General features: G+C 36.1%; 1 protein-coding gene across 32 annotated transcripts in view; it reads left to right on the top strand.

Annotated features, from left to right (window-relative positions):
* The first annotated feature begins 270 nt into the window (after positions 1 to 270).
* LOC125660918 (transcription factor 12-like) overlaps positions 271 to 11,870 on the top strand; it is a 65,309-nt gene continuing 53,709 nt past the window's right edge. For 20 of the 32 annotated variants that reach the window (XM_056146062.1, XM_056146060.1, XM_056146061.1 and 17 more), the window contains exons 1-2: positions 271 to 505; positions 4,450 to 4,657. In XM_056146062.1, the coding sequence (XP_056002037.1) occupies positions 447 to 505; positions 4,450 to 4,657 (267 nt within the window). In that variant the 5' untranslated portion in view covers positions 271 to 446. Of the gene's footprint in view, positions 506 to 4,449; positions 4,658 to 4,693; positions 4,803 to 6,536; positions 9,131 to 11,870 lie in introns of those variants that run through there. The other 12 variants (XM_056146069.1, XM_056146068.1, XM_056146067.1 and 9 more) reach the window with 5 other exon arrangements.

Raw genomic sequence — 11,870 nt, 5'->3', positions numbered from 1 at the left:
AAAACCAAATACAGTAAATTCAAGCCCATTCTTTTAAAACATGACCAAGTGCTCGCTGATGAAAACATGGACCGCATCACTTAGTACATTAAACAGAAAGCGAACAGAAAGTAGTCCCATCAGATGAACGATTCATATGCGATAAATTTTGTAGAAATTAGAAAAAGTAAAACTAAATAGACTTACTGAATTATAACATTCATGTAAAATATTCAATACACAATGTAAAGACGACTAATTATATAAATAATAATATTTTGGTGAACGCGGAAGGATATCTACAACGGCCGAATCACATACGCTGCTCGCGACAAAGGGCTAGTGAAACATGTCAAGCGAAGGCCTTTTGGGTAAATAAGGTATATTCCAAGTCGGCGAAAATAAGTTAATGTTTTAGCTACTACTGGGGTCTGGAATTTTTCTGGATCTCCAGGCAGTGAGAGGAAATGTTAAATTCTGACGGATTAACGGACAGCAGCGAGGTTTGGCAGCAGAGACGAGCAAGGTAAGTTTCCAAAACGTGTTCGGGACCTCGCAATCGGTCGCCATTTTGGCTGCTCGAAGAGCGATTGTGTTACCAGAGACGGTCTAGATAAGGCAGCGTCTTTGTGTCATGTCGATCCGTCGCATTATTATCACTCCGGGTCGAAAAATCATCCATACATAATCACAGAATGCACGTATTTTTGAATTATTCACCATTCTAAAATAACTTCATTATTCAGTTCTCCACCAGAACAATATATACACAGTTTTAGCACTACGTTTTCCATTGTTGGTGATAGGAAAGAAACAGGCGAGGTCACAAGTCCTACTGGTTTCGTTCTCGTTGGTGTAATGGCTGACTACTAGGTCCTCTCTATAAGCCTGACAGATGGTTAGGTCACAACTGTTGCTAACAAAACGCGTGTTCCTTCCCAGACACAGGGCCCGACAGTAACGCTGGTCACACGAAAATTAACAGATGGAGTCTCTATAATGAAAATCATTCCTCAATCTGTGTGCCCTGTGATAAATCGGTAGTGTGCATGTGTTACTTCATAATATTTGTGTAGAGCTAAAACACATGTGTGTTACATCTGCAATGTCTGTTTAAAATTATAACAACATGTGCAAAGTTCCCACAAGGTTTTATTCATACAATTCAATGTTGCTATTGTTATTCATTCTGTATTGAGAAGAAAGTTTTTTTGTTTTTTTTTGCTTTGATGTGACAATATTCAGTATGGTACTCAAAACTGGATATTTCATAATCGAAAAACTGGTCTGACCGCTGACATCCACCTGCACCTGTTTTTACATTCATGATCTAGATTAAAGACAAAATCTATGCTGGAAATATGTATTAAGTGTTAAATACTGAAATTGCCCTTTCAAAATTATATAAGTTTTTTTTCAAGTAAATGTTAGCTTGCTTCCTATTCTATTATCATGTATGACCACAACACCTTATTCTTGAGAAATCAATAGTTAATATTGCCGACATGAGTCATTATATTATCACATCACTTTGTTCTGTCAAAGTTCATATATTTGTTAACTGTGTTTTTATTTGGAGGGAGACCCCCCAATTTAATGACAAGAAGCAGCTACGCCTAATATTCCTGGTCAATATTGGTGTAATTCAGTAAAAACATATTGGAATGAAATTTTCTGTATCATAATTGTCAGCTTTTTGTGTGGATGTCTTTTTACAGTGTTTTTCATGCATATATATTACCAAATATCAACAGTCCTCGCAAAAATCATAGAGGATTCTCAAACTGATTTCAAAATCAAATTTCCCAATTAACGATTAGGCGATTCTTTTCCTTTCATCATTGTAAAACAAATTTTGTAACATATATTTTAAGTACGACCTACTATTGCCTTAAAGCATCTTGATGAGAGAGCTAGACTATGATATAGTATAAATACAATGTCAGGAAGCTCGATAGCTATATATATATATATATATAATATATATATATGTCAATTAATTATTGTGATATACAAAGGATGTACAGTTTTAATCAGTTGATTAATCCCTGTTTTATTTCAATTTCTTGTACACCAAAGTCACATGATTAAAAGTATTGTGAGAAAATATGAAACACTATTGTTGCATAACATCAGTAGTTATAATTTTTTCATTCATGGACAGATTTAACAATTGAATATCCCTAAACTGTCCTTGGTATGAAAAACACTATGTTAAGAAGATGCTTTTCGAGTGTTTCACATCCATTTTGTAAATTAAAATATTTGGAAAAAAAGTCCAAACATTATAAACATTTCTGTGTGTTTCTTTAAATAACATTAACTGTATGTGTAAATGTTTTGGAGTTTTATTTGCTATTGTCAAAATACAATGTGATCCTGTGTCTACTCCACCCCCACCCCCTCTCGTCCTTGTCCTGCATGATTTTTATTTTCTAATTTTGGCTCCATATGCATGGACATTGTGTAGAGAAATGATATTGCTAGCTTGCCCAAAAAATTTACACATGGAATTTTGTCTGCTTCATACATGGAGTTCATTTTCACCAACACCCACACACATATATATATATATATATATATGAAAGGGAAAATCTTATGTTCTGTTTCAACCGTTACCTGGCAGAAAGAAATGCATAGGCAAAAAATAAAATTTTCAGGTTCATTACAATTCATAATGAGATTTTTTTTTTTTTTTTTATAAAAGTGTCAACACAAGAATTTCTCCCTAGGATGTTTTATTGGTGCGGCTCTGATGTATAGTTGTTCAGTTATCTTGATCAATGCAAGCTGGACTAGTGTGAATTTAACAATCTCTGTTTGATGGCAATCTCTTGTAGAAATGTAAAATCATATCAGTATTGTCATCTCCCAATTTAAATAAGTAGCTGATGGGTTAGAGAATTCCACATTTACTGCCCTCTGTTACATGTAGAGAATTCCACATTTACTGCCCTCTGTTACATGTTCTGCCTACTGCTTCTGTTATTTATATTTGTGTGTGTGTGTATTTTTTAAGTTGCATGTTTTTTTTTATTTTTGTTTTATATTTCGTTGTTTAATGTCTGGTCTCCGATTCACATACACTAGATATATACTTAAATGTGAAAAAAAAATATATCGTACTTTAGGATGTATGGATTATCTTCAGTCGGTGTTCTCTATTTGTGTGAACACTAACAATTAAAAATATACAACACCTTTTCTCTTTGTTGAAAGATGCATTGTCCTCTCTTTCTTCTTTTCTTTTTTTTTTTTGCATGTTTCCGTTTTGCATGTTTAGTACCTTTGTTTTTGGTTTTAATTTTTGTTGTGATAAACTGGGTGTCACCAAAGATAACAAAAACACTCCCTTTTTCACCCCATTCATATGAAGGTTTTCATGATAATTTGAGTATTTTTAAAGAAGAAAGTTATATATATAGAGGATATCTGTCCACTGTATCTTTTTAAAATGTCAGAAGAAAGTTATATATATATGTGTATATATATAGAGAGAGGATTTCTGTCCACTAAATCTTTGGCTGTGCACACATCAGGAAGGAGAAATCCTATAAAAGATGAGAATAAAACATGAAATTGTTTCAATTTCTTTCACGTGCCGTCTTACTTTTGGAACTTGGAAATTAAAGACAGAAAAACAAAATTATTGTAAATAGGGAAATAACGATACCGCAGAGGTCTTTAGGACCCTAGAAGCAGAGGAATGAATGCTTGCTCAGCGAAAAATCTTGCAATGTTTTGGCCGAGTCCATTTGATTGCAATGTTCTTGCAGTGTCAGAAAACTCAATACAATAAATCTGATAGAGTACCTGTTGAATGTACTGAAAGTTTGGTTCATACTTTTGGTAGGCCCTATAGATGTCATAGTGTTTGTAATCTCAATGTCCATTAAAAAGCTGGCATAGTTTTTCGTGTGTATATGTTTTATCACTAAGATCTGTTCTCCCTCTGTAATTTGACTGTTCATTGTAAGTACTGGTTTAATTCGTAAGTTTTACTTCCACTAGTTAAGAAGTGTACATACCAAACTCCACTTATTTTTTTGTAATGAATTGGCACAAGGAAGGAAAATCTAACTGTAGATAATGTTTTTTTTACTTTTACAACATGCAGGAGTGCAGGACTGTTATCATTGCATTCTGGGACAGTCTTCACAAAAACTTGAAAGCTGGGGCTATCTGTTGCATCTTTGTTGTTTCCACTCAACAAATGTTACACTGACAGTAAACTACAGTTTTGCACATCATTTTGAAATCATTACAACTCTATTGGATAATTTTTACTCAACCGATCAGAAATTCTGTGGTATTTTGGGAGTGGGGGGTTAAGGGTAAGGCCGATAAGTTTTTACAAAGACTGTCCTGTAAATTTTGGTGACACCTTTTCTTTCCATTTCGTTATTTTTTTATTGCTTTTGTTTGCATGTGTGCCTCTCTCCTACGTGTGTTCTACGTCTGTCTTTTCAGGTATATTTCCGGTGGTGAGGGGATGAATTCCCCGCCCGGCTCGTTTTATCGCGAGGGGCCACCCAGCATGCTTCCTAATGTTTATTCCTCTCCTCGCTCGTCTAATCCAACGTATTATCAGCATCACAGATTTCCTCCGCAGCCACCGCAATACGGCACTCACCACGGAGTGCCACGACAACCACCGCCCAATGTTACCGTTGATACGGTTAGTATAATATCCCGTTTGGTCTCTTTTTGACAGGTCCTTTACGGCAGCCATGAATGACCACAATGCCCCGCATGGCACGTTTGGGGACAGGATGAATATTCATTCCGATAAGGAACTCTCTGATTTGCTAGATTTCAGCGCGGTAAGTCGGTTGACGTTGTGGGCTTTTGATTCTGCATGGGTAAGGGATCCTATTTTTGCTTCTAAGTTACAATACGGTGTAGGCGTGACATTCAAAATAACTAGTAGGGCATTTCCTCCAGAATAACTAGATGGGCATTTCCTGCAGACAACAAATTATAGTAGTGTGAAGTGCTTTTACTATAGAAAATATAAACATCAAACAAATATCATCTTGGTTAATGAGAATTAAACACACATTTTCAAAGACAATTCAGTCATATGAATTTTAGTCTTTAGGTGGGATATTTTTTATTTATGTACCCTCCCTTCCCCGCCCCAGGAGATGAATTAGATGCAAGTATTAATTATAGAAATCACCATGTCTATCAGCAGTTCACTTTTTTTTTTCCATAGTCAAAACCTTTTTAGTGAAAGACTATATTGCATTTAGCTAAGGAGATTAATTAGATTTACTTTATATAGTTATTTTTCATTTCTTACATAAGTGGGAGCCTTAATCGAAGTCTGAATTGTCTGAGGTTTTGGTGTTTTGATGCATGTGTATGTAAATTACATGATTAATGGGAAAGAAATGTTTCATAATATATTGAACGAGACAAAGAAAATGGGGTTCCACGGTGCACCGAATAGCCCATGATACGAGTCAGTAATGGCCCACGAACAGGGTCGACAGTTAAGGTGTGTATGTATGTAAAGTAACCTTGTATTTTAGTGTGTGCCACAAAGGATTCTTCTATATAAGCTGTGAGAGAGGCGATCATGAACTTCAAATGAGATTAGCTTTGTGTGGGGAAAATCAGGCAGAAAAATCATTGCCACTGTTGATTTTAAACTCTTACAAGGTGTGATAATCTGAACAAATCTCTTTTGCTTTTAGTATAGTAATTCATTAGGCGTAATCTCCCAAATCGTGTTTGATGGAGAGAAGAAAAAAATATGGCTGGAGAGAAATTATTTTCATTCATAAAGGCATTTTGGGATTTTAAAAGATCAAGTTCAGGTTTCTGAAAGTTATAAAGAAAACCACAAGGTGGACAGAGTCTAAAGTATGTTGGTAGATGTTAGGGGGCCATAGAAAAGCAGAGTGCGTGTGTATGCGCTGAAAATAACTACATAATCCTGAATGCTTTTGAAGTAAAATGGGTGAAACAGTTGTTAAGTGGAGAGAGAATAATTCTTAAATTGGAAGATAATTTCTGTGTTTGTCAGCAGGTCACTGGTAAAAGGGACTCTCTTGCCTTATCAGGACTTTCTGAGGAAATGTTCCACATGCAATTTATTTCTCTATTATAAACCTCTAATTTTATGGCCATTTTAAGTAGGAATACACGCCTGAATGAACTTCGTAGGCAACAGCTGTTCCCTACTCAGCTTTCATAAAAAAAGAATGTCACAGGTCACCAATTACAGAGGTCAATTTCAATGTAGTTCCTGTATTTATCTTTCAAAATGTGTAAAGTGAAGACTGCAAGTTAGTTATTTATTTGGTCACCAATTAAGATCCCTAGAGGTATAAATTGTTTTTCATTTTAGAAAAAAAGGTGAAATGAGGAGATTTTGTAATAAACACAGAAAAAAAAATATTGAAAAGGGAGAAGATTTATGAGAATTGAACTCAGTACAGGTAACCAGATTTGTCAGTTAAAGCACTCTTTGTTTAAACTTCAGATTAGGACAGGAGATAAGTGAATTTGAGCAGCTGTTATAGAAGAGGGAGGGGGGGGGGGTGTTGTTCCTCAGATTCTGTTGTACACGGTCCTGAAAGAAATCTCATGACTACACAGTGAAGTAAAAGTAATGTGATGGATTATTTCTATCCCAAGACATTAATCAGTTCTAGAACAGACTAAAAAATAAAATCTTAGGTATTTGGGTCATATTATATATTTGTGAATTCCTTTGAGAGTATATATAATAGTGGAAAGTTGTATCGTGTTTCATTATAAAATTCAGGTCTTAAAATCTTGAGCAAGAAAATATGTAAACATCAAGAAGTGGTAAAGGTAAGACAATATTGCCATAACCTTAGGTTTCAGGCAGAGTTGTGGCCCTTGTACATGTTTCAAAATGCATAGTTGAATTAAGGTTACAAAATCATGAATGAACAGTAGTGTATTGAATAGAAACACATTGCAGCATTAAAGCATTCCAATCAATAGAGCCCCTCTGTTGGCAAGCACCTGTTGTCCATAACAACCAGATGGTGATTCCTGTCAGGGCCACCAGGTGGCCCCAATCTCAAGGTCAAACAAGTGTTTAGCAGACTAGGCTCAGGCAGTGATAAGTAGGAGCAGATGGTGGACTGTGTCAGAAAAGTTCTTGTAATCTGTCTGTGTTAGATTAGAGAAACAGAAGTGAAGATCCTCTCAGCAGTTAGTAGTAGAAATTGATAGAGAAGTTTCATACACAGGATTTTGCTGAGTTTTATTGAGGGGGGGGGGTATGTTGCTGAGGTCAGAATGGGGGACAGTGAATACTACAGGGACATTATGTCAGTTGCTGAATCTGAACAGTATGGAGGATTTTATTTTTAACTGAGAACAAACACATTGGATGAAAGAAGTTGTGTCTTGTGGTCTCAGAATGAAAGACGGAGTTATGAACCTTGGTTATTTGGTGTACATTGCAGTCTCGGATGAATTATATAACTGGATACATGTAGAAGCAGTGGGCACCATCAACTTAGGTAACAAGACTGTTCAATAGGACTGGTATATATAGGCAGCTTGCCTGCAGTCCGATACTAGTTTATGAAAATATCACAGTTATTCGGAGTTAGTGAAACAGATCTGTTAAAATCAATGATACAAGATAATGCCAAATGAGTCTGAATGAGAAATTTGCTAAAAGATTTGGTGAAAGGCAGTTCCGTTTGAGTAGAGTTGTAAATGATGGGAGTTGGATAAAAAAAGAAGAAGAGGTATGTAAATAGGATTCTCATTGCTAGTGAGTAGAAATGGCATCAGGTGGTCCCATTATTATGTGTGGAATTAAACAGCAGATGAGTTTATATCACTAAGGCTGGAGAGGTCAGTGTGCGGAGACTTGACTGCAGGGTAATGAACACACAGAATCAATGCCACTTTGAGCTTGGTGGCTTCCCAGCGAGGGTGGTCCTGTCCAATTAGATGTGTAAGTGGTGTCATCGTCTGGTGCAGAAGCTGGGTGTTGTCAACAAAGTGAGGGGCATCTTTGGGGGGGGGGGGGGGACTGGTACATCCAATGTTTGGACTCAGAGCTTTGATTTTTGTGTTAGGCATTATGGTAATGTTTATTTTTAAATGAGACCCTGTTTTAGTTTTTTTTTTTTTTTTTTCATATAGTGAAGTGTCATAAATCTTCCTGTACGTGGTGCTTATTGCTCTAGCAATGATGATTGTTTACCAATTACCATGCCAACATCCGCTGTGATAGGGGACCTCTGCTTTTAAGGTCCTCTCCAAAACACCCATGACTTTCACTTTAAAAATTACATAAATTATATTCTATGTCCATCTGAATTTGTTCATCTGCCTGTCTCATCTACAGTATCGGATTGTATGTTTGAGTTCCTTGGCAGTTAAAAAATAAAATTCTTTTCAAATTTATGCTAAAATTACTCATTTTCACATCTAATGCGGGGCAGAATATAAAATTTTCACAACATTGTTACATATAACATGATATGTATACCCTATAGTTTGTGTACAGGACCGTTTTGGTAGGTTTGTCGTAAATCTCAGCAAACAGAGAGAAATTTCAGAATAGTGATGCCATTGATCATATTTTCTGAACAAAGACTGTACAAGTTGAGTGCTGAAGAGAACAAATACATTTTTGTTGCAATAGCCCTGGATGAAGATGCTTATTTTATGGACTTGCAAAATGCATCAATCTAATCTTTATAGAAACCGCACCCACAGCCAACCTAGGCTTATTAGTTAGCATTTGCACTGGATTAGATATACATCTATATACCTATATGTATGTGGTGGGTTTTAATATTTACATCAGAGATTTTCCTGGATAATTTGATGTGACTGACATCTTGTTAAGCGACCGTGTGCCCGGTTTACGAGAGTGCTAGATGAACGATAGTTAGTGCGACTTATGGTGGTGACTGGTTCCCTGCGACCAATAACGACCAGTTTATGGTCGCTATGACAGTCATGTGCTTGTACATCACTGGGGAGGGGAGCCCACACACTGTTGTTGAACATTGTCAAACAAGGGTGAAAACAAAAAACAGAGGAAAAGGGGTGACAAAGGGGATGGAAAACCATTCTGTCAGCCAGCAGGAGAGTAACAGAAATCTGAGCGTGAGCATGGGAAGGCAGATGCAGCATGGTAGTAGATATTTAGTGTTTGTGGGAAACCTTGATTTAGACAAAAGCAGAGGACTAACCACTACTAAAAGGAGTACAGCTAGGGGTGTAATGATATATTGATTGAATTCATTGCAAGTCTGTATGATATCGTACATGTCGTATCGTCTGTATGATATCGCAATACAAGGTCTTGCGGTCATTGATTTAGAATGATCTCGAGTATATCTTGTGATTTCCATTTTGGAAATAATACTAAGGGGAATTTTCAGTGGTTAAAAGTCACGTAAACTGTCAAATGACATGTTTATATATATGATGCCGATTGTATGGTGAGGATCTTTTAATACTCGGATCAAAGTACTTAGCTACCACTGCACTACCAGTCTTCACATTTAACCAGTACAATGATGCTATTTGTATCGTGAGGAAGCCTACTTCACATTTAACCAGTACAATGATGCTATTTGTATCGTGGGGAAGCCTACGATACTACCAATGCACTACCAGTCTTCACATTTAGTTATTTCATCGTGTATCGATTTTTATGCCCCCGAGATCGAAGATCGGGGGGCAATATTGTTTTTGTCCTGTCTGTCATTCTGTCTGAAACTTTAACCTTGTTATTAACTTTTGAACAGTAAGTGATAGAGCTTTGATATTTCACATTCATGAGTATTCCTTGTGACAAAACCTTTCCGTGGGTGTCAACATTTTTGACCCCGTGACTTGACCTTGGAGTTTGACCTACTTTTTGAAAACTTTAACCTTGCTATAACTTTTGAACACTAAGAGATAGAGCTTTGATATTTCACATGAGTATTCCTTGTGACAAGGCTTTTCCGTGGGTACCAACATTTTTGACACCTTGACCTTGGAATTTGACCTAATTTTTGAAAACTTTAACCTTGCTAATAACTTTTGAACAGTAAGGGATAAAGCTTTGATATTTCACATGAGTATTCCTTGTTACGAGACCTTTCCGTTGGTATTGAACCTTTTGACCTTGACATTTGACCTACTTTTAATTTTTTTTTTTTACATTGGTCATAACTTCTAAATGGTAAATATTAGAGCTTTCATATTGTACATGAGTATTTCTTTTAGATATTTGCCCTTGTGACCTTGGCCATCTTCGGAATTGGCCATTATCGGGGGCATTTGTGTTTTACAAACACATCTTGTTTATGTAGTGATTGTGATAAGGGAGAGACATTTTTTCATGCCTTGTCGGGAAGACCAAGTAAGTTATAACGATTGCACATTTCCAAGGCTTGATCATGGATGTGTGTTAACATGCGTAAGTTGTTACGGATGTGTGTAACTTGCGTAAGTTGATCATGGATGTGTGTAACATGCTGAAGTTGATAATGATTTTGGTCTCAGTACAGTCTTCACGAAAACTCAGTGGTCCGAAAACCGAGGCCAGTGAATTTTGGGGTCAGGTCAGTGAAAATTTAAAATCAGGAAGTTTGATGGGCTTGCTAGACTTTTTGTAAGTCACATTAAATATAATGTCGGATTTGGATATTCTAAACGTTTCATTTACTTAAATTACCATAAAAATAAAACAATAAATAGCACATAAAGTAAGTGTTTTGACATCGTGGTTTGTTTATTTCTCTAAAGTAAAGAACGATAACTATACTTGTAATTGTCAAGATAACTTGTACATTGATGACGTGAATATTCAACGAACAACTTATTGAAACAACAAAAATGACCGCATTCTGTTTCTCGGTAACTGCTGCTTTGTCCAATTAAAATGAACTTCGTCAATCACTTTATCTCTGATTTCATGCAATTTCTATAGTTTATAGAATTAATCAATCATTTACATTTGATGTTGGTAGAGAAGGCTACTTTCCTAAGGTACACTTGGGCTGTTTTGATGTTTGTGAAAAATATGTGAATTTGTAGTCTTGTTGTGGGTGAAGAGATAGAAAATACAGTGTATGGTGTTGTTTTTCTGGTATCGACAGAAAGGAATTGTCTTAGGATGGATATAAATATGAGTGATAACCATAGTTTCAGTAAATTAATTGTAGTTTTACAATGCATTCTTTAATGTATGTGATAAACATATACTATGAAAATTTGGGGGGAGGGGGGCAGTAAATTTCACTGTGGGCCAGTAGATTCAGACAGTTCACTGGTCCGACTGGCCAGCAAGTTTTATATGTTTTCGTGAAGACTGTCAGTAATTTACTATCAATTAACAAATTAATTTTCTTCTCTACATGTGTGTGTGGGTGGTTGAAATGTGGAAAAGAGATAAAGACTATTTGGGAAGTATTAATTATCAAGGAGAGGTGGTATGTGTGTATTGAATTTTTAGTAGGAGAAAGGACAGGAAAAGAAAATCAAAGTAATTTGACAAGTAACCAGGAGATTTATTTTGTGTTGTGTGTGTGTGTGTACTTGCGTGACATTTGTTAAGTTTATGTGCAACTTTTCTTGATTAATTATGGACTCCCGGACCACTTTCGACTCTGATGAGAATTTCTCCTCATTTGTCATGGTGGGGAAATTTGTAAAATTTCAATTTTTTCCTCAATCTGTCTCGCTTAACCTGTATCTGTTTAGTGCTTGGTCAAGAGTTTAACCTCCTCCCTCCCCCCCCCCCCCCCCCCCCAAATCATTCATTTTACAAACCCTGCAAAACTAGTTAAGTGTATTAAGCCCTATTTAAGTGTATTGAATGTTGTTTTCACTGCAGATAGCTATATTTTAATTTAATCTGGACTATTGAAAGTTGATAA

This window comes from Ostrea edulis, chromosome 8 (assembly GCF_947568905.1).
Source record: "Ostrea edulis chromosome 8, xbOstEdul1.1, whole genome shotgun sequence".
Classification (NCBI taxonomy): domain Eukaryota; kingdom Metazoa; phylum Mollusca; class Bivalvia; order Ostreida; family Ostreidae; genus Ostrea; species Ostrea edulis.
Note: the sequence above shows the minus strand (reverse complement) of the source record. Positions and strands in the feature narration are given on the sequence as shown.